Below are 20691 nucleotides of genomic sequence, written 5' to 3'. Positions count from 1 at the left end.
TTTGATCTACGCTAAGCTCCCAAAAAAAAACGTAAAAAACGAACGTTCCAAAGATCGCCATGTCATTTAAGCTCAAAGTTTAATGATTTACTAACTTAATTTTGGAAGACAATGACGGCATACTTATCCCCAATTTCTCTTTCATTGTCTACAATTGCACTTTATTTTCTTGCTTATATCTCTCTAAGTCGAGGTTTGCTGATTTTAAGCAGAACACAGTGAATGGCGTCGGCAGGTCCAAGTCTTCTCAACGAAACTGCTGAAGGCTGTCCGTTCCCGCTCTTACCTTGGACTCTGCTACGAAGCAGCCGTTTTCAGCACACCTATGAACTCGGTCGGATGTGTTATAGAGGATGCTGCTTACCGTGTGATTATCGACTTGTTATTTACGCAAATGTTCGCCAACTTTTCTCACTACTCATGATCCTAGGCATAATTTCTACATCGGTGTGCATTTTCTTAATTGTTTCGCAAATGTTGTCTCGAAAGTTTGTGAAATCAGAGTTCAACCTGCTGCAAGCACTCGCACTAGCAATTTGCAATATTTCTTTATCATTTTTTTATATTCAACGACATAGGGTGGTCTGCGAGGACGAAATAACGCCAGCTGTAGGTTTGGCAAACGGCAGATGCATGGCCCAAGGACTCATGTTTGTGTTTGGTTTTCAATGTACAACATTGGCCGTGCTGGCTCGAATAATCAGTCTGCATATTTCTGTCGTTTGGAACAAAACTATTTCGTTGTATATTCTAGTTTTGATCGTCGTCCTAATTTCTGCAGCATTTACTGGAGCAAGCGTAGCTTATCTTAAGGTGTGCATCATGTATTGATAGAATGAGCAAGCTAACGTCTGCAGTTTGCTGCTGGTCTATTTTGCAGTCCAACATATCCAGAACTTCAATATATTGTATATATCCCAACTCTGATATACACAGGATCTGCCACCATCTTGCAGACAATCACAGCCGTGTACATTATTCGGGTATGTAGATTTTAGACATTCAAGGAAAGTCTAACACATGTAAGAAAATATACCGTATTAGGGCCACAGTACTTGCGGCACGCATGGACTTGAATCTCGAAGAAAAGCAACACACTTTATGGACAAAAATCACATTATACTCTCAATGCGCATTAACATATTTGAGCATTGGCTGGCGAATTGTTGTCTTCACAGAATTCATGGCCTTGATTGCAATTTGTTACTCGATTGTTTTTTTTGGTTCGTTCAACAGTACAAAAGTGAAATTGTATAACGACGCACTCGATGGATATTTGCGCTGTGTTGCTGATGGTGAAGTACTTAGCGTGTGCGCTAGCTTATACCAAAATCCACTCGGAAGTAAGTATCTAGTTTAAATTTCCCAACTGTTGATCTAACAAATCAGACCGAGTTAATTTGATTTGGTCAAATGTACTGATGGCAAGCACATTTGTGTTGCTTCTTACTGAAGTCCGCCGTAAGTATTTGATTTGATATAAATTGCATAATCTAATCAAAATCAGCATTTTTATTTCAAGGCTGGTACTTGATTGTGAAGAATCCAAAATCGATACTGTCGCAAAAACGTCGGAATCAGCTGTTTGACGATGTACGAGAAGTAAACATTAACCCTATTCGGTATTATCGTTTCCGCTCAGTTGCAAGTGGGACTGACACCACGATGAAGCCTTCGCCAGTCATCGGACCCGGCATTGAATTGGATTTTGCAAGTTTTCAAGCCAACGCGAGCCGCAGCGTAGATGGCAATGACGTCGAGCTTGAGACAGGTCATAGGGCGGGACAAATAGTACCAAAGGATGAGAGAACATCAGAAACAGAAAGTCTCAGAGAAACATCAATATCAACGTTCGACAGAGCTGAACATCAAACGGAAAGCAGCATGTTAATGATACAGATGGAATCTATCAGAAATGAACCGTTACGTGAACTACGGTTTTCGATGACACCGCGGTCGCGAAGGTCGCAGCGCTCAAAATCACATTCCGCAACACCGCCCTGTGGGCGTCCTTCTTAGGGCAGTTACTTTACCAATTAATTGTTTTGATGTTTTTTTAGGGTTTCTTGACGGTATAAAATGGGAAATTTTGTTTCCAAGGTTTTAAACAGAATGTGGGGAAGTTTGTAACAATATTCAGAAATATACTTGTTAATGTAATAACTCATCACAGGAATTAAGCAAAGAATTGTGTCGCAACTATTTTCATTTAGAAAACCCTAAGCCCATGCAAGGCAAGCCGCACGTCGTTCATGGGGATTTTATGCAAGACACGAAGCATTAGAAGGCGCTTTTCCTCTTTTGTTAAATCCCAAAATTTTATTGTTTGAGTTGTATTTCTGGTCATTTGTAGCGGAAATTGAGATGAGTTGTCTTATGAGTATGTTATTACGCGGGTATTGTACTCGTATTGTGCCGATAGTAATGAATATAAGCGTATAAATTGATACCATCTGGATGACTTTATTGCATACAAATAGCTCCTTTCAAAACGTCATGTTACTTACTACAGAGAGTTCTCATTAAATCGCTTCTCCTTGGTTTGTGCTTGTTTTCCCCCTTAAACCTTGATTTCGGTGTGCTGGGAATTACCTGTAATTAAAGGGGTCTTGTACTAACGCCGAATTACATTGGCTCGGGACTTCCTGTTCAACCTGAAAGCATTAAAGTACATCATCATCCCATTCAACTTCTAGTCTTCTCTTATTACAAATCATAAAACAGATTGTTTGATGGCATCTGAGGTACTCTTTGCTGGAGCTACGGCTGCTCTAGGTACTGCCGTCCTAAGTAATAATACAAAATGGTTTAATAGATTGATCAGTATGCCTGAGTATGTCTATGAATTTCATAGAAGCAGGCCTTCTAACTTGTGACTAGATATCGGCTCGCAAGTAGTATTGCATTATCTGCTTTAGTATTAAAATACACCTTTTCTTCTTTAAGCGAACTCAAGATCAGAGGCATAGCCAATTCCGCACGTGATATCTACAGGTTCAGTGTCCGCAAGTTTTTCAAATTACTCATGACCTATGTTCCAAACATTAAGAAACAAGTTAACGAGGAACTTGAAACTGCTTTGCAGAAATTGGAGGTTGACATGGTTGATCAAGGGCGAGAGCTTATCAGCCATGTCGAGTTGCCCAATGTGGGCTTGTCTGAAACTGAAGTTAAGAAAGAGCTTGAGATTATGGCAAATATGCACCACTCTGCATGGGAAGAAGGAAAGGTGTCAGGTGCTGTTTACCACGGTGGCGAAGAGTTGCTGAGATTGCAAGCCGAAGCATATGGAATGTTCAGTGTCTCCAATCAGCTTCATCCTGATGTTTTTCCCGGTGTGCGTAAAATGGAGTCGGAGATTGTCAGTATGGTGTTAAAGATGTTCAATGGACCAGAGACCGGCTGCGGAACAACAACTTCAGGTGGTACGGAATCCTTACTTATGGCTTGTCTTTCTGCAAAAATGAAGGCATATCATGAAAGAGGAGTCGTTCATCCTGAAATCATTGCTCCCGTCACAATCCATGCCGGCTTCGACAAGGCGGCATATTATTTTGACATGACTCTTCGTCATGCCCCTGTCGACCCTGTCACGTTCCAAGTCGACTTAGGTGCAGTCAAGCGGCTTGTCAACAGCAACACTGTCCTCATTGCAGGCTCTGCTCCGAACTTTCCTCACGGAATTATTGATGACATTGAAGGCTTGTCTAGAATTTCTTTGCGGTATAAGATTCCGCTCCATGTTGACGCCTGTCTTGGCAGTTTCGTGGTCCCCTTCTTGCAGCGTGCTTACGCAGAGATCGATCCCTCTGTTGTCGTCCCTCTGTTTGATTTCCGTGTACTGGGCGTAACATCAATATCGTGCGACACTCACAAATACGGGTTTGCACCAAAAGGCAGTTCCGTCATCATGTACCGATCACCCGAGCTTAGAAGATATCAATACTTTTTGGCTACAGATTGGTCCGGCGGTATTTACGCGTCTCCCACACTAGCTGGTTCACGGCCAGGCGCACTGATGGCCGGTTGTTGGGCAAGTCTAGTCAGAATCGGCGTCCAAGGATATCTAGATTCGTGCAAGAATATCGTATCTGCCGCGAAGCACATTAAGGAACAAATTGAAACCATTGACGGGCTGGTCGTTGTCGGAAACCCCATATCGTCTGTCGTCGCATTTACATCTACGACGTTGAACGTATACGACATCTCCGATAAGCTGACAGCTAAAGGCTGGCACCTGTCAGCCCTCCAGAACCCAGCTGCAATCCACATTGCCTGCACAAGACTTACTGTTGCTGCAGCTGAAAATTTGATTACTGACTTACGCGAGTCCGTCGAGGCAGTCGCCGAATCTGGGTCCAGCCGTGCAGACCAAGGTGATACGGCAATGCTGTATGGTGTTGCTGGCAGTATCAGCACCAATGGCCTAGTTGATGAGCTAGCTGTCGGTTTCCTTGATAATCTCTACAAAGTATAATTACAAGCTTTCTTTGTGTCTTTAATGAGTGTATATAGTCTGTATTTATAGCATTATTTCGCAACCAATTAGCCGAACAAACATGCAAACGCCTTCCAAAGAATGTCCCAATACATAAAATAGAATGTATAATTGTGCAAAAACTTCTAATCTAAATGCGGAGGCAAGAGAAGCACAGCCTGCTCTGCCTCCATCTCTAAAGTCGCCCGCTTGATCTTCTTGGTCTGCTCAAACACATACCACACAAGTGCGCCGCCAATCGCCGTAGACACCAAAAGCAAGATCCCGTTGATTGGTCGTGGATCGTCGCCGAACGTTTCGTGTGTCATATGATCAAACCCAGACTGGGCAAAATTGAAAACACCGGATATCGTAGAAATCAAACCGTACACTTTACCAAAAGTGTCAAACCCAAACACCTTTGCGGTAAAATCTGAGATCGTTGTATAAAATAGTGAGCGGAAAACAACAAAGATCATAATGTTGCCGTATGCGGCAAACAGCAGAGCAAACAATCCCAAAAATCCCATGCTGAAAGCCATGGTTAGCAAAACCGCCAATGCAGTACTAAGAGAATAGTTGTCAAGCAAATATCCAGCGATTGGTACAGTGATGACACCACCTGCAGGAAGAGCAACATCAAAAAAGCTGTTAATGTGTCGAGCAGTTTCTGCGCTGTTGAACAAGAACTCATACTGCGACCGAATCGTGGCAACAAAATAGTTGAGTCGTAGCATCATTAGCATTGTAAACAAGCACAACAGAATAAACCAAGGGGTTTTGATCTGGATCCATGCTGATCTTCCGTGTAAAACACCCCAAACTCCAGAGATCTTGAGTTTTTTAAGTTCTTCTGTATCATATTCGTACAAGTCCTTGGCGGCGGCCTGGCGTTCGTCTTCGGTAAGCAGTCCAGACGATTCAGCATCTACCCCAATAGCATCACTCCTCGCGGCAGATACAGACTTGTCGCGTCTGACAGACCCAATCTCATCTTCGGCAGAGTCAATCTCAATTGCGCCAATGCTGGTCGCGTCAAGCACATCTTCTTCTTCTTCCAGAAACTGAGCGATATTGCCGCCGGGCTTGTAGCTGTCAAACGGCATAACAGTGTATGTCGCGCCAAGAATAAACACTGGCACCACAAGATAAAGCAAGAAAAATTCACGAGGATGAAACGAGCCGCCAGTGTTATCATAAATTATCCTGTAGAACAAGTAAACCGCAGTAGACGAATCGAAAGCACCTGTAAGTAGTGCAAGAATCATGCCGGAATAAGCAGGGAATGCATTGGAAAGATGGAATGCCGAGATGTATACAAAAGGACCTCCAAAGGCAAGAATAATGTATCCCCAAACATAAAAATCGAAAAATGTAGGCCTGTTGGCAAATGCAAGCATGACAGACCCAATAGCAATCAAGATGCCTCCCAAATACTGGCACACCTTCGGTCCATACCGATCAAGAAGTCCACCAACAGCAACACCAGCAATATTTGTCACGACAGAGGCACAAGTAAAAACAAAATTGATCCGAATTTCTCTACGGCCGCATATAATTCCCAATTCATTCTCTTCAGGTGTACAGAGATCAGTATAGACACCTTCCTGCAGCCAAACAGTCTTCAACGCAGCAAATCCCTATTATAGTACGTCAGCGCACGAACAATTGACATACTTCGTCTCAACATACAAAGATTGGGCCTGCCGCAAGCAGACACCAAACAGTGGCGCAGAAAACCTGTAAAAGTCGTGTTGAAGCTGGAATAGATAAATGATGGGGCATTGTATAAGCACAGCAACTATTGACCCTACAAGAGACGATCTTGCAGTATTGATATAGTATGCCCTGCTAAATAATTTTGTAAAGGGAGGCTGCAGATTTTGTGTGAGACTATTCAAACTCGGCGTAGCTACAAACTAGTGCAGGGTTGGGGTCCATCTGCACCGAGCATTCGGAGGTCTCCGTCAGTGCTGAATTTCTTCAAACAGACAATTATTTCTTATTTGGGTAATTTATTTGTATTTGTGCGGCGCATTGTCTTCTCATCGCTCAACTCCGGCCGCTCCTCTTCGGACAGAACTTCTAGAACACATAGAAGGTTAAACATGAATTGCATATTATTGTCCATTTCGCCCCCTTCGGCACTAAGTCAATCTGTTTATGTCTCAAATTAGATCAGTTCGAACTGAGGCTGTTAAGAGACGGGTCGTGTTTTTAAGGGTATACTATAGTGCTTGATCCGTTCACCTTATATTACACCATACACCATTCGCTATCGTACATAAACTATTTCCTCCGCTTATTACTGTGCTGTGCTTTTTCTTGGCACTGCGCAGAACAGTACCATACTCCAACTGGTGGCTGTTTGAGACCCACACAACCGTAGTGAAACCATTCATATTGGCATTCACTGTTGTCACAAGCAACCATATCACCATACGACACTTGTTGACAGAAGCAATACAACGCGCTATCATTGTTCTCTTCGTCATCTTCTTCGTCATCACCTCCTTGCTGAGCTGACTTCTGCTTGGGCTTCACCCCTGGCCGATTGCCTCCCAGCCGAGGTCCATGCTGGTTTGGCATATTTGGCATGCTCCGTTCTCGTTCCACTGCACCACCTGTAAATTGCATACTAGCGGTATCAATGCCATTCCCAGCCACCGAATTGTAGATGGGAGTCATTTGTAAGCCTGTTAATGGACTGCTATTTGTCACTGCAGCCGTCCTTAGTCCAGACACGCCAGGTCCCAGCTTCTGTTTCTTCATCATTCGCTGTTGCAACGCTCCAGGAGTGTTTGGCAACGACCCATCTGGCGTAGATCCCCTGACCACTGGCATACCATTTGGATGCTGTGGTGATGGCCGTTTCATCTGTTGTACGTGGCCCGGTGTTGCTGTGACTGCTCTGATACTTGATAACACTACTTGCTCAGTGCTAGGCGCCAAAAGCCCATCATTCTGTAACTTCTTAATCTCACTATCCAGTCTCTTCAAATGCCGTGTCATCAAATCATTCAACTTGTTTGCCAGCTCGCATTTCTCTTCTTGAAGCTTCATTGCACTTTCCAAATCTGCACTGATCCGTGTAATATACGAAGCCTCCTTCGGGTTTTCTACCAAAGACCCATGCGCCCTAATGTGTTTCTGTATTTGACTGTCATTGTGTTGCACCCGCTTCCGTAGATTATACAGCTTGATATCTTTTGTTTTTATCTCTTCAAGATAATGTGCTACTTCTTCTGGCACATTCGCCACTACTCGTCATTAGCCCATCCCTCTACCAACAACACCACATCAACTTACATTCTGACTGGAACTGCTCCAGCACATACGCAGCATCAACACTCATTTATTTTGCAGCTCAAAATAATCGATTTGATCGATTATATATGACCCGATTCTCCCCGGACTGCTGTCGTTCAACGCCACTATTCAGACTTATGTGCACGTGATCTTGAGAAAGTCGGCCTGAAACGAGGGTTTAGTGCTTACTTTTGCACTACCGGTAATTAAGTGAAGTTACTCAATATGCATTCAATCAACTTTAGAAGGATTACGATATTGCTTTTGCAATTGCTTATAGCACACCACTCTTGGCTGATGACCAAAAATAAAAATTAATTTTTGATTTAATTACAGTTAACATATACTGAATCATAGCCATGATATAAAAAGAAACAATCGTGTTTAGTTATAAAAAGAAATAAATTTTTGAAGAGATTTGGAGATAATTAATACCCTATCCCTGATTGGAAACCCTAGCCAGATGCCAGAACCGAATGTAAACAAATAGTTGCTCATTCGTGATAAATCCCACAAGATGTCTTCAGCAAAAACATATCACCGAGATATTGCCTCGTTGCGATCTGAAAGTAGGTGTGGTGGGTGCATTAGAAATGATGTTTATTAATAAGACTAGTAAGCCTGCTTTCTCGCAAGAGAGCCGAGCAGGCAGTGCAAATTGCACAACGTCAGGCCAACAAGAAGATTGTTTCAAGGCCACAGTTAGGTCAGACACAAAGTACCTTGTCTGATGATGCTATCAGATTAGATCGAGAGCAGAGCAAAGAACTTTTGACGTATATTTCGGCCAAGTACGATCAGCAGCGTGATCTCCAAATACAGAATCTGTTCCGAATCACTGGCGTAACTGCGTTCAAAGTTGCCGACCCTTCGAACAATGGATTTGGAGAGGACTTAATTGGTATAAGAATAGAGTCATTTGCTCTGAGTACGTGTTCTGAAGTGGAGCAGAAATGTTTGAAGCTAATTTGAGTAGAAAAGTTTGCTTCACCCAACTATATTATACTGGCCAAAAATGACAAAACTGGTGGATATATCATTCACAAACACACAATTCCCTTGCATATTCCATTAAATACGCTTGCAAGTAAATATCTCGATCGGAACATGAAGGTTCGTGGTAACCATAATAGTACAGTTGGGTGCCTTGGCTAACGGTAAAAGACATTTGTTCGTAAAGTGCATCACTACGTTGTACTCGATTTGCAAAAGCGGAGTATTTTGTCCACTTTAAGAAATGTGGTTTCTATTGAAGCGGACGAAGCTTGTGAGATTATCAAGCTAGATTTTGAATTTGCAAACTCAGGCCGCGTTGTGGCGTATCTGAAATGTGACTTTATTAGTGTTCTCAGCGCCGTTGCCATGAAAATTAGCGAGAGCAAGATTAGGGATGATGTTGAGCCATTGGGAGGAGATTTTGAAAACGAGAATCTTGTACGTGATGCAAAACTAGAAATGCTGATGGTGGGCAAGATTGATGAGCTCCAAGCTAGAATTTCCGATTTAGACTGATTAATCTTGCGGGGCAAATAATTTTGGGTTTGGTACTGGCGTTTATGGAATTTGAATCAGTTGTTATTGTGTTACATTATATACAAAATTCTGTAAAGATACAAATAAAGGAGGGTGGTCACAATTTAATATACATTATTATCGGCTTACTTTTTCTCGCTCTTGCCTTGCTCGTCAGATTGTGGGAACGTTCCGGCCATAAACTCTTCAATCGCAGTTTCTAGTTCCAAGATTTTTGGATCTACATTCTTTTCCAGTTCTTCTGAGTTACTGGGGCGCAATCCGGTACTTTGCATAAACCTGCGCATTTTCTCGTGAAATTCTTGCACGTTATTGATATTAAAAATTAAAGTTGTCGCGGTGACGCCCATAGAGAAGACAGAACAAGAAAGCAGTGTGCCGAGACCTACTGCCTGAACACCGTCTTGATACTTGTTGAAAGGTGGCGTAGTTCCATTGTGTGAGAACATTGTAGGAATGTCTACCCAAGTCAGCATAGATTTATTGATACACTTGATTATTCATACGCCTTCTAGCAAGAGTAGCTCTCTTCGTGATCATTACAGACAGATACGTCGCCGTCGTAGCTACCAAAAAGTTTTTATATAGTCGCTTTCGCTGAGGTGTCATTCCATTTGCAGAATTTGAACCCGAATCTGCATGCAATGCTCCACTCGCAAGCCTATCCGAATTCCCCATACCCAAATTCATTGAACTAGTACTACGTACAGCTCGAAATCGAAATTATTTTTGACTTCGCCAATGTTGACTCGGAACAGTGCGGCGCTTCAAACAAGCGAGCCGCAGGATCACAGCTTTCAATTTTTGACCGCGATTTACGAGGGAGAGAAAGATTGTAGTAGTACGAACAGACTAATAAACTTTCAGAAATATCCGCGATACTTAATTATAAGACGAAGAAGCTGCGTAAAGCATATTCGACAGCAACGTTTAGCTTTGCTACAGAGAAGTGTTAGTGCAGGGGTATCGTACCTTATTCGTAAATACTCGTTTCTTCTCCACAGTTTTTGCAACAGTAAGAACATGCAGCCTGAGCCTGAACAGTCATACTCTCCAGACTCAGACGAGTTTGACCCAAAATTGAATGTTTTAGGAGGCGGTGCAACAACCGAAGATGACACTTCTTATTCTTCTCCTCCATCTGCGGAATCATCTGGCCTGTCGTCGCGACCCTCATCACCTGAGTTGCACATTACCAGCGAAAATCCAGACATTAGAAGATTAAGACGAGACCATTCACAGCAAGGATATGTTGACGGCATTACCCAGGGAAAGCCCGCATCGGTGCAACCCGCATTTGACAACGGATACCCTCTTGGAGCAGAATTTGGACTTCAAATTGGAAGGCTGTTGGGTCTTTTGCAGGGCATAAGAGGGAAAGTTTGCGGTATGGAAGAACTACAACGTGAAGCAGAAAGCCTCGAGGAACGAGTAAGAGACGAGTTACTAGATGTCCAGATAGTATTTGGCGGCGAATACTGGAAAGTGGATGAGCATACCGGTGACATCTTACCTAGGTGGACAGAACTTAGTAATACAGATGAAACATCTAGAACTGAACTTGTTCGCACGCATCCATTGATTCAACAGTGGCAAAAAGCAATCCAATCGCTTCATGACCTTGTATTCTAGTTTATTTAATATTTTGCATCTACGGCGTTGTTGTCATATAAATTTCAATACATTTAGCCATCAATAATAACATTTAACATAAACTCCTAAATGTACACTATTTAATTTGCGTTTACCCTAAATACCATGTTAGTGACGTTAACAATAGCAGAAAGTCAAACTCACAGAATGAACACCATCCAATAAAATGCTGGCACAGATTTTCAACACTAGTAGCCTGTTGAATCAATTTGTCAACTTGGTGAGGCACATCTAACTCCTTGGGTTGCTTAAAGTCGTTACCCGTGAGTTTGTCTGAGATTCTTTTCAACACGACTGTCGCACGCGCGTTGCGAGATTCCAGTTGATTTTGCAGTTCCACTACTTCTGTTAGCCTTGGGCCACACCTGAACTGAATTGACTGCGTACAATTTACCATCTCCTCTTCATCGATTTGAGGCCTGCGGCGATCTAAACCTGACGACGAAGACAGAATAATTCTACCTTTGCGCTCTCTAGCCATCATTGAAGCAGAAATCGCAGCAGATTCGCCATTCATTATGCCGTTCTTAGCAACTCCGTCTGTCGGGTACGCCTGGGATGGCTTCTCAGCCTGCGGCAAATTGAATCCCCAATTAATTAACGGATCATGCGCAAACGCTTCTAAAATCGCCATTAAAGACTCTTTATTGTCGCGAAGTACCCGCATGACATTTTCACACGTGATGCGGAAGCTTCCTTCAATTCCGGAAACCTCCATAGCATATGTCAACATTCGAGTCAATCGGAACGGCACCTTCTCAGGATACTTTTCACGCAAAATCGCAGCTTCAAAGCAATCTCCAAAATCAATGTGAACGACCTTGCCCGTATATCGGTCAAGCATAAGATTGGATGGATGTCGATCACCAAGTCCAAGAATGTAGCCCACCATAGACATAACAGCCAACGATTGAGTGTAAGTCGTCCGACGATCTAGCCACGCTTCTGACGACCGACTTTTCAGCCACAGCACACGATACATATCCTGACCGGTTGTGTTATCGAGCGCATACATAAATACCTCAACTTTCTGGATCAATGTTAAGTGATCGTAGTCTGGTGCCATCTGTAACATGATTCGGTGCTCAATATTCAACAAAATCTTTCGGCTATCTCTGTACTCGCGAATCAACACGTGGAACGTGTCACTATCCTTGACCCATCCAAGTAATCCTGACTTTGGAGATAATGGGATGGCCGAGTATTGCTGGATGTTCAGGTGACGTTTAAAACACTCTGAATCAGCAGCCAGCAATGTATTAACTAATCCAAACAACTGCATAACCAAACTATCCTGGCGAATATCCTCGTGTCCCTTTAAAACATACTGATAGTCATGACCATCACTGCCTTTGATAGTAAGTCTTCGCGGTCGCTGCTTAGACGAAATGACTGTCAAAGTCGGCTCGAAACACACAATTCTGATCACCGGCTTGCCACTTGCATATGTACCAGGCACTGCAAGCTCCAAGTCATGACACTCCAATAAATTCGGAGACACATACTGTAGATCCAAAGTCTGTAGCTGTGGCAGTTGTCGTGTGATACGTCGGAAAACGTTATAGTAGATATCCCACGCTTGATTCAGATGTGTCATGTCGTTATTGCGTTTGAAGCTCAAAACCCATTCGTAAGCTTCCTTGAGATCACGACCGAATGCCTGATGAAAAGAAATCTCCCGCAGAGTTTGAGGACCCTGTAGTCATTAATAAAAGTCCCATATCTTTGTAGCATGTACTTACTCGTTCGAGCATCTTGTGAAGGGGCTCAAGCGTAGCAAACATTTTCTCAATGTTATGATCGCCAAAAAATAACCTTGACGCATCTTCAAGACCTTCATGCCATTGTTCATGCCACAATACAGTTACTCTAATAAGCTCTTGAATGACTATCTCAGCCTGTTCTACCAGCTTTGCACTATGTGATCTCATCTTGTCCATAATGCCACCGGCAGCCATCTGTCGAGTGTGACTGTCAGACTTAATTGCAACTGTTAGTGGGTATACCAAAGCCTGCGGATGCGCTCGTCCGAGATCCGAGATTAAGCTATGAAGCGATTTGCGGACAACTGGGTTTGGCTGATGGATACGTGCAATCAACTGAGGAATGACCTCAAGCCATGTGTCAATGCTCACGGTTGTGAAACCTTCATTCATTGCTTTAGCCAGTTCAGGCTGTCCACCGTATCGAAACCAAAGTGTAAGCAAGCGCAGCGTGTCCTGCAATGAGTTCCCACTTGACAGATAAATCGATTTGAAGAAACCTTGCATGGCTGGCAAAACATACTTGTCCACAAGATTGTTGGGGATCGCCTCGCTTCTGTCTGTATTGTCAGGCTTATCGACAGAAGTAATTACTTCAAAATTTGCGAGTGCCCAATTATGCCATGCTTTGTACCAACCCTTGTCGAAATATGTAGCGAGCAGGTAAGATCGCAAAATAGTACTCGAACTATCGCTACGCCAAGAATCTTGAAGAGCAATCTGCCACTCGCCCTGCTTCAAAAAACATCTGGCAAGCAGTTTGGTATACTCTTCGACCTTTTTCTTAGCGGCAAGTGAACCATTAGGACCGGTAGCATTCATAGCGCCATTAATAATTGCACCATTCGCACTAGAGGTAGTTAATGACATGTTTGCAAGTGAAGTCGAAATCACAAGTTCGGATGGCAACGGCTGTGTCATTAAGTCGGTCGTGTTTAATCCAAGATCTTTAGACATTTTTGTAGTGAAATCGTATAAATGATCAAGCGCAGCCTGTTGATTTCCCGTCGCCCACATGTACTTCAGCTGAGCATACACAACTTGAGGTGGTGCCCGACCAGCATATGACTGAGACGAAGTGACAATAGCTCCAGGGTCAGGATTATCAATCAACGAATTCAATGACTTCTCTGCAAGACCCATTCGACCAGACTTGCGACACAGGTTTGCAAATTTAATCCACATCTCCATATCCTGTCTTGGCTTGACGACTAGAGCGCGGACCTTAAGCATACGCTGCCAAATATCAACATTACGTTGGCAACCCTTCAATCTCTTTGTCCACGTTTTTCGTAATATACGTTGCTGTTCTGGATCATCTGCAGCCATTTTGTACTCAATGATTTCTTCCAACTCTGACAACATTTGCACACGAACAACGACACCATAAGCTCTGTTGTAACTCTCACCAACTAAGGCTGTTAGTTCTGTGATTAACAAATCTCGTGCTTTGACAATGTGCGTAGCAGAGTCTTCAAAATGGTTTCGGTGAAGCGAGAGAATTGCATGAAAAAAAGACCTGTCAGGGGATTCTTGTTTCATAACCTCGATGTAGGACGCCATATTATCCCAATGGCCCAAACCCCATGCAGCTGCTGTTGCCAACGGCGCAATAGATCGCCTAATCTCGACGCTGGAGTTGATCCACTTTGTATGAGCAAGCTCTGACAACAGCTCCCATTCTCCTAAAGCGTGCAGACATCTCATTTTTCCCATTGTGATATCCAACGAGTCAGGTTCATCCTTCTCTCGGCGATTGTATGCCTCCAACGCATCTTCCCATCGTTGCAGTTTTTCATACCAAGTCTCTCTGAGCTGCAAATCATGATGCTGTTGCGCATGCTTCAGAATACCAACCGCAGCATCATTCTGCTGTAATTGATTGTTGATACTAATAAGTGATTCGATCGTTGGCGTTGTGGGCTCTTGAATGAATTCCAACTCCTTGTAGTGCAATGCTTTGGCATAAGCATGACACCTAGTAGCATACTGACCGAGAGTTCGGATATCCATTGGCAACGCTTTGTCGTCATGCTCCATAAACTCCGCTAAATTTAACAATGACTGCAGGATTTCTGGTGGAATTTTTGGCGACATTAATGCTGTCTCAATTGCCCGAACAAGCTCGTCCTGATACTGATCGCATAGTTCGGTCCAGCATGATACAAAACTGACGTTAAAAAGATCTTTGGCAAGAGGATAATAAATTCCAGCCAGTGACGCACACGCGCGGAGCGCATGCGACGGAGACTCGCGGAGTAATTCAACCGACAACCTCCTAATCCACTCCTGCCAGTCATCTCTCGTGGATTTCTGCGATGCCTCCCAAGCTGCCTTCAAATGCTGCTGATTAACGGGCAGTTTCTTGACCGGGGCCTTGGCCTCCGATACCTCATCGGTACCACTGATAGCATACTTCTTGTCAGAGTCGGTATCTAGCTTTTGAGGAAACGGTTCCTTCTTGACCATTTTAGATACAAGCAACTCATACTGTGGATGATATATTTTATTGGCCACAGCAACCTTGTTGATCACCGGTACAAAAACGGCAATGTCTTCGCGCAAGTAATAAATCATTGATGTAATCAATTCCATCGCAGCTTTTTTCACGTCTTCATTTGCGGTGGACGATAACACGCGCAAAGTAGGATGCATAACCCGAGAGACCATGTCAGCAAGATTCACGCTCTTGCACATCTGTCCGACCGTTTCCATAGCCGTGACCTCAAGCGTTGGCGGCGAGTTCTCAAACATGCGAACAATCGATGGAAGAATTAAGTGAATATACTCCTCGACGTTCGACCCAAATACTACGAAAGCATGAAGAACTCTTTGTGAAGTGTTTCGTAGCGCAGTCTTATCTTGATCAAAAATCTGAAGCATCAACGGCAACAATTGCTGAAGGTACATCTTAAAGTCGCCTTCCAAAGCACGCGAAACTGACTCAACAAGAGTCAAAATCGTTACCTGTAAGCTGGATGACTGCTTGAAAAAATCTTTCACCAACAGGAAAATGTCTGGCAAAAAGTTTCGAATATGCTGCTTCACAATTGCAACTAAAATTCCGAGCTGCTGAAAATAAAATTCTAAAATGTTATGCGAACACGTGCGCATGACTCCTAAGAAGCAAGGAATGATCTGAGGCAAAAACGGCACGCATTTTAATCCCAGTGTTTTGAAAATTGACATAATAGCCTGAATGACTGCCATGTGATGCGTACCCAACGAAGGATCGCGTAAGATATGCAGCAGAATGTTGATTACGACTGTAGCATAGTAGTCGTCCGATGACGACGGATTAATGCCTGCCATCAACAGCGAAACGTCTGTCGCTGCGGCATTTTGCTCACGAGCCTTATCACCGGTTCCACGTTCAATCATTTGATGTTTATACGGATCGAGCGCACCAAGAATTCCAATTAGTTTAACTGTCTCTCTCTGCATCTGCAAAGACTGTTCTGACTTCAGGATTGAGACTAGAACTCCCAACAATTGCGGATAATCAATTAAAGGATCCACAACATATCCCGAACTGTTTGCCAATTGTCCAAGTGATCTTAATGCAGCATCTCGCTTTATAGGTGAACTTTGGTCTTGTAGCACGTCCAGAATGAGAGGCATCAAGTCCTTGATATAGGGAATTAGTTCTTCACCTCCAACACGAGACAGTTCACCTAAAGCAGTAATGACGCTAGCAGAAGTAGCGGTGCTGGAATCGCGTGCTTTTGGAAGTAACACTTTGATCATCGGGTCTACATAAGGCTTTATCAGACCTTTTGTAGATCTCACCAAGATAGATAACAGCTTGGCACTCTCTTCCTTGGTACGGCTATTGGTGGAGTACTCTAGCTCGGTCAGTAACTGGATCAAGGTCTTTCGCAGTGGTGGCATGACATATGCTGGATTGATGCTCGTCAATCGTCCAATAATACCGACGGCGACTTGCCGCACGCCAAACACTTCATCATGCAGAGCAGTGAACAAAAGTCTCACACTATCGGCTTGAGAGAGATGTGAGTCGAAGCGAGCATCTAGAGATCTGAGTACTTCCAAACGGATTTCAGCCACTGCAAATTAGTTTTGCAAGCAAGAGAAAATTGGTCGATATACTTACCGGGATCACCGATAGCAACCGCAAGTAATTTCTCCAACACATCTCCCACAACGCGAATTGCATGCGCACTTGTTTGAAAGCAAATGGGGTCTTTCAAAAAAAGAGAGCAGGATGCTAAGGCGGTCGCCTTCCGCACCTCCGGGTTTTCGTCATCGAGATATGTGATTACACAATTGCGGACAAACTCATTGAATTTGTACCCGACAAAATCAAAAGTGCCCAAAATTCTCATAGTCAAGGCAATCAAGTCAGAATCTTTCATTTCATTACTACTAGCCGGACCATCTTTAGACAGCATAGCTTCCCGGTATTCCCGAGCTGCTTCGGGGAGCATCGGTAAAGTCGACTCTGGAGACCCGGGTACTCGAAAAGGTCGCCCGCTCTGGGCATATGCAATGATGGTGATGAGACGTTCTTGAATTGTTGGCGAAAGAGGGCGGATGTATGTAGCAAGATCCACCAGAGTTTTGCGAAGATGCTCGCTGAGGCCGCATGCAAACATAAGATCAAGAATGTCAAGATTCAAACTTTTTGTCAATGCTTGACCGACAGCGGCAGCTAACATACTGATACACTCAAAAATTGTCTTCTCTTGCTCTTTTCTTGCTCTGCCTTTCTGACTCAAACCTTCTTTGATATTGACTAGAATTGCATCCAAATAAGGGCCCATGCTGCTGTGCACAGCTCCAGCGATTAATCCAATAGACTGAAAGATTTGATTGCGCTCTCTATCTTTTTTCAACTGGCCGAGTAAGTGAAGCATGCATTTGTGAATGTAGCTGTCTGTAAATTTTGTTGGATTATAGCTTGCAAGTGTTGGCATCATTACTAGCACGGTTCGTCTAACCAAAGCATCCCTGTGATCTTTATACTTCAAGACCGTTTCGCAAACATCGTCGTAGTACTTGTCCATAAACATACCTGCTTGCTCAAACAATTCTCTATAAACAAGCAAACTACCGTGAATAGCGTCTGCAGAGCCAATGCGAAATCCTTTCTGAGTTTCCTCGTAAATCTTTGAATACCACTGCTGCCGAAGCTGATTGTCTCGCTGGTAAATAATTTTCAAGCATGCTTGAAGCGCATCGGCTGCGTCGTTTCTAACGTTGACTTTTGGATCCCGCAGAGCGACCCAAATAAGATCAAGAATCTGAGGGACATAGGCATATAGAATTGTAGGACTGTTTCTCGCAAGTTCAGAAATGATTAACATTGACGCCTCACGACGCGATTCTTGCCGATCAGATTGTAGCCACTCCAGAGCGCGCTTGACCTCAAACTCTACAAACTCAACGGTCAATATACCACCTGGAATCGCCAATCGACCTAGCGCTTTTGCAGCGGCGCGCATAGCCTCGAAATCATTTGAAGGAATTACCATTCGCAAGTAATTTGCAAATCGTGTAATCTTAGTAGTGTTCTCCTCTGTTCCGTCAAAATCAATCAGTTTGTCTATGGCAGCGATGCCGCCAAGCTTGTCGCTAGTTTCGGCATTGTGGAGACAGTCAAAGATCCGCCGGTTGACTTCGTTATTGTATCTTGAAAATTGGTCTATAGGTAATTCACGAATAACTGACTGAAGGTTCTCGCGCAGCTCTTCTGCCGCTCTATTGCGAACCTCAGGCTGCCTTTTGCGCTGGTCAATATGCAAATTCAATCTCTATTTTAGCAATACAACATACTTTGACTTGAGATCGGTAAAGATGTGATTTAGGACCAGGTTGTCCATGACACCAAACTGTTCGCTGCTGCGTTTTGACCTGAACTCGTAATCAAATGGGCACAATCGTGAAATACTGGGTAAATGATGTTGGAATAACGTGCTGTGATGTATACAAATCTTACCTGTGAAGGACGTGCGGCGTTCGTAAAATGGGGTCAACCAGATTTAAAACTCTGGCAATTTCCACATGCATTTACCTTTCTTAGTTGAGATTTGGTGAAATAGCAAGTCAACTTTAAACATATCGAATAAGATAGATAAAAGACAGAAAATCAAATCACTCTTACTACATGGTAAATCATTGTAGGCTCGGAGTTCATTTAGAATTATATTTATAGCAAGATATATATGGCATATTAATACTACTTTTTCGCATATATGCGTATTGTGGAACCCTGTTTGCAACTACAGTAAAGTTAAATGTTGCTAGACGCAGTTCAATTGTAGACTCAAAACATCTTTTATACACAGATAATCTATTTTCTAAGGTTTGTGCTCTTCTATTCTATTGTGTTCCTGCGTGAAAGTGAGAGAGCAATCAGTTAGGCAATCAAAGCACTTACATCTTTCATTGCAGCTGCTATGTATTTTGTGTGAGTACCGCGAGCAAAAAGCTCGTTACTGTGTTTGTAAAACTCGACAGTTGTGAAAGCGAGACTCCTTCCAAGTTTATGACACTTGCCTTCCTAGATATAAATTAGTATAAAGCTGCCAAAGCCAAAAGAACTGACAATTAAAATGCTGTCACCTATATTTGTAAGTAAACTTCAATAATAATCGTAGCTAGCATAATGGCTTACCAATTTTTCCACCTGAAGATATGTACGTGACATTAAGATCGGTGGTGACTCCAGTGTTGAACATGCCCCGAGATGCAACGGCAAGAGAACCCGCAAGATCCACTAAAACGGTGTATAATTAACAAGTATTACCAGCAGACAAGCCATCAGGATATACCAAGGGCAGCGACAGTACCACCATGCAAAATCTGTAGTCTGTTCTATTATAAAAGATGTCAGGCAATGAAATCAAGATGCTTATGCGGCAAGAACTTACTGTATGTTTCTTCTCTATCATCATCTCCAATTTCACAAGACCAGGAGTAGCATCAATCAAATGCAGCTTACATTAAATGTCAGTCCACCATTATTTGCTTGCTAAAATTGCATACATGTGAGAGCAAGTTTGGCTCTAGACCTGAACTGGAGAGAAACGATGCCCAAACCTAGTATGCATTAATTCTGTTGAGTGTATTATCATGTATTCCGATTAACTACCCGCTTGACAAACACTGCAGTTGGCTTCATTTACACACGCGTTTAATTGACTGCTGATTTATATTTGATTCGCAGAGCTCGGACGAGAGAAAAAATGATCATCGTTTTCAGGAGGCCAACTTTAATTGTTACATTTGCAATTAGAGTTTGGAGATTTACTTTTCCGCATTAAGGCACACACCGTATAGCCCAACTAGCAGTGTACCTGTGATCAACACAGTTTGTTAACTGACTTTGTGTTATCCACTAACTTATTATTAGAAGTTACGTTGTAGAGGGTCAAGTTGGTTAATGGGAAAGTTTTCGCTTATGCCATCTATTGTTACAGTAAAACTGGTAAAACTGGTAAAACTGAGAAGTATAAAACAAATAAATTCTAGCTTGAACAAAATGAATAATATATGCCAAAGAGGTGTATTACGTAGTGAGCGTTGGGGGATAACTGCTCTTATAAGGTACCATAATAATCATTGCGTTTTTAACAGACGGACGATCAACGCTATCACAACCAAATCAAATGACCAATACATATCAAGGTACCAGATATATTGTTTATTAGCATACCAGGGGCAAAACTTATTGGCAAATGCCGACCGTTAAGGAACAGTCATGACGCATGGAAGCCTAGTAGAAGCTTAATCGAAGCCGTGTCAAAGTCGTGCAAAAGTTTAAATGCTCGGTTGTGGTATCCAGAATTGTCCGACGCCTCGAAGCCCGCTAGTCCAAATCTGTCCGATCCGAGTCAAATAGTTTACTGTCAATCCGCTTCCTGCATGAAAGCTTTACTTAAGACATACGCAGTTACCACGTTATATACATAAACTTTTTATAGGTTATGTTAT

General features: G+C 43.0%; 9 protein-coding genes across 9 annotated transcripts; 4 read left to right on the top strand and 5 right to left on the bottom strand.

The window, feature by feature from the left end:
• Positions 1 to 23: 23 nt before the first annotated feature.
• V1512DRAFT_264847 (uncharacterized protein) lies at positions 24 to 2416 on the top strand. Its single transcript, XM_066916772.1, has 5 exons — positions 24 to 813; positions 858 to 983; positions 1028 to 1343; positions 1390 to 1461; positions 1508 to 2416. Exons 1-5 carry the CDS (start codon positions 223 to 225, stop codon positions 2017 to 2019), a joined length of 1617 nt encoding a protein of 538 aa, XP_066770563.1. The 5' UTR covers positions 24 to 222; the 3' UTR covers positions 2020 to 2416.
• A 409-nt stretch (positions 2417 to 2825) lies between these two features.
• Positions 2826 to 4477, top strand: V1512DRAFT_248602 (pyridoxal phosphate-dependent transferase; the record flags this gene model as incomplete). The annotated part of the gene is made up of 2 exons (XM_066914560.1): positions 2826 to 2833; positions 2881 to 4477. 2 exons carry the CDS (start codon positions 2826 to 2828, stop codon positions 4475 to 4477), a joined length of 1605 nt encoding a protein of 534 aa, XP_066770562.1.
• Positions 4478 to 4498: 21 nt separating this feature from the next.
• Positions 4499 to 6352, bottom strand: V1512DRAFT_292024 (major facilitator superfamily domain-containing protein). The gene is made up of 2 exons (XM_066918280.1): positions 6170 to 6352; positions 4499 to 6117 (listed from the first exon to the last, which is right to left on the bottom strand). Exons 1-2 carry the CDS (start codon positions 6260 to 6262, stop codon positions 4624 to 4626), a joined length of 1587 nt encoding a protein of 528 aa, XP_066770561.1. The 5' UTR covers positions 6263 to 6352; the 3' UTR covers positions 4499 to 4623.
• A 356-nt stretch (positions 6353 to 6708) lies between these two features.
• On the bottom strand, positions 6709 to 8162 carry V1512DRAFT_264843 (inhibitor of growth proteins N-terminal histone-binding-domain-containing protein). Its single transcript, XM_066916771.1, has 2 exons — positions 7787 to 8162; positions 6709 to 7737 (listed from the first exon to the last, which is right to left on the bottom strand). Exons 1-2 carry the CDS (start codon positions 7830 to 7832, stop codon positions 6767 to 6769), a joined length of 1017 nt encoding a protein of 338 aa, XP_066770560.1. The 5' UTR covers positions 7833 to 8162; the 3' UTR covers positions 6709 to 6766.
• A 428-nt stretch (positions 8163 to 8590) lies between these two features.
• Positions 8591 to 9298, top strand: V1512DRAFT_209678 (uncharacterized protein; the record flags this gene model as incomplete). Its single annotated transcript, XM_066913474.1, has 3 exons — positions 8591 to 8714; positions 8763 to 8899; positions 8951 to 9298. Coding segments are annotated over 3 exons (609 nt in total), but the record flags the coding sequence as incomplete, so codon positions are not given.
• A 42-nt stretch (positions 9299 to 9340) lies between these two features.
• On the bottom strand, positions 9341 to 10069 carry V1512DRAFT_240662 (uncharacterized protein). Its single transcript, XM_066914232.1, has 2 exons — positions 9826 to 10069; positions 9341 to 9779 (listed from the first exon to the last, which is right to left on the bottom strand). The coding sequence occupies exons 1-2, from the start codon at positions 10007 to 10009 to the stop codon at positions 9445 to 9447; spliced, it is 519 nt and encodes a 172-aa protein (XP_066770558.1). The 5' UTR covers positions 10010 to 10069; the 3' UTR covers positions 9341 to 9444.
• Positions 10070 to 10138: 69 nt separating this feature from the next.
• V1512DRAFT_264838 (uncharacterized protein) lies at positions 10139 to 11013 on the top strand. The gene has a single exon (XM_066916770.1). The coding sequence runs from the start codon at positions 10343 to 10345 to the stop codon at positions 10949 to 10951; it is 609 nt and encodes a 202-aa protein (XP_066770557.1). The 5' UTR covers positions 10139 to 10342; the 3' UTR covers positions 10952 to 11013.
• V1512DRAFT_264835 (armadillo-type protein) lies at positions 10991 to 18693 on the bottom strand. Its single transcript, XM_066916769.1, has 6 exons — positions 18532 to 18693; positions 16850 to 18477; positions 12715 to 16802; positions 11360 to 12668; positions 11117 to 11311; positions 10991 to 11068 (listed from the first exon to the last, which is right to left on the bottom strand). Exons 1-6 carry the CDS (start codon positions 18576 to 18578, stop codon positions 11064 to 11066), a joined length of 7272 nt encoding a protein of 2423 aa, XP_066770556.1. The 5' UTR covers positions 18579 to 18693; the 3' UTR covers positions 10991 to 11063.
• Positions 18694 to 18991: 298 nt separating this feature from the next.
• On the bottom strand, positions 18992 to 19924 carry V1512DRAFT_264831 (HotDog domain-containing protein). The gene is made up of 8 exons (XM_066916768.1): positions 19850 to 19924; positions 19744 to 19797; positions 19629 to 19694; positions 19530 to 19572; positions 19373 to 19474; positions 19304 to 19320; positions 19136 to 19258; positions 18992 to 19088 (listed from the first exon to the last, which is right to left on the bottom strand). Exons 1-8 carry the CDS (start codon positions 19877 to 19879, stop codon positions 19056 to 19058), a joined length of 468 nt encoding a protein of 155 aa, XP_066770555.1. The 5' UTR covers positions 19880 to 19924; the 3' UTR covers positions 18992 to 19055.
• Positions 19925 to 20691: the final 767 nt, after the last annotated feature.

Source organism: Lipomyces arxii (assembly GCF_038497795.1).
Source record: "Lipomyces arxii strain Phaff 12-163 unplaced genomic scaffold V1512scaffold_12, whole genome shotgun sequence".
NCBI lineage: Eukaryota > Fungi > Ascomycota > Lipomycetes > Lipomycetales > Lipomycetaceae > Lipomyces > Lipomyces arxii.
Note: the sequence above shows the minus strand (reverse complement) of the source record. Positions and strands in the feature narration are given on the sequence as shown.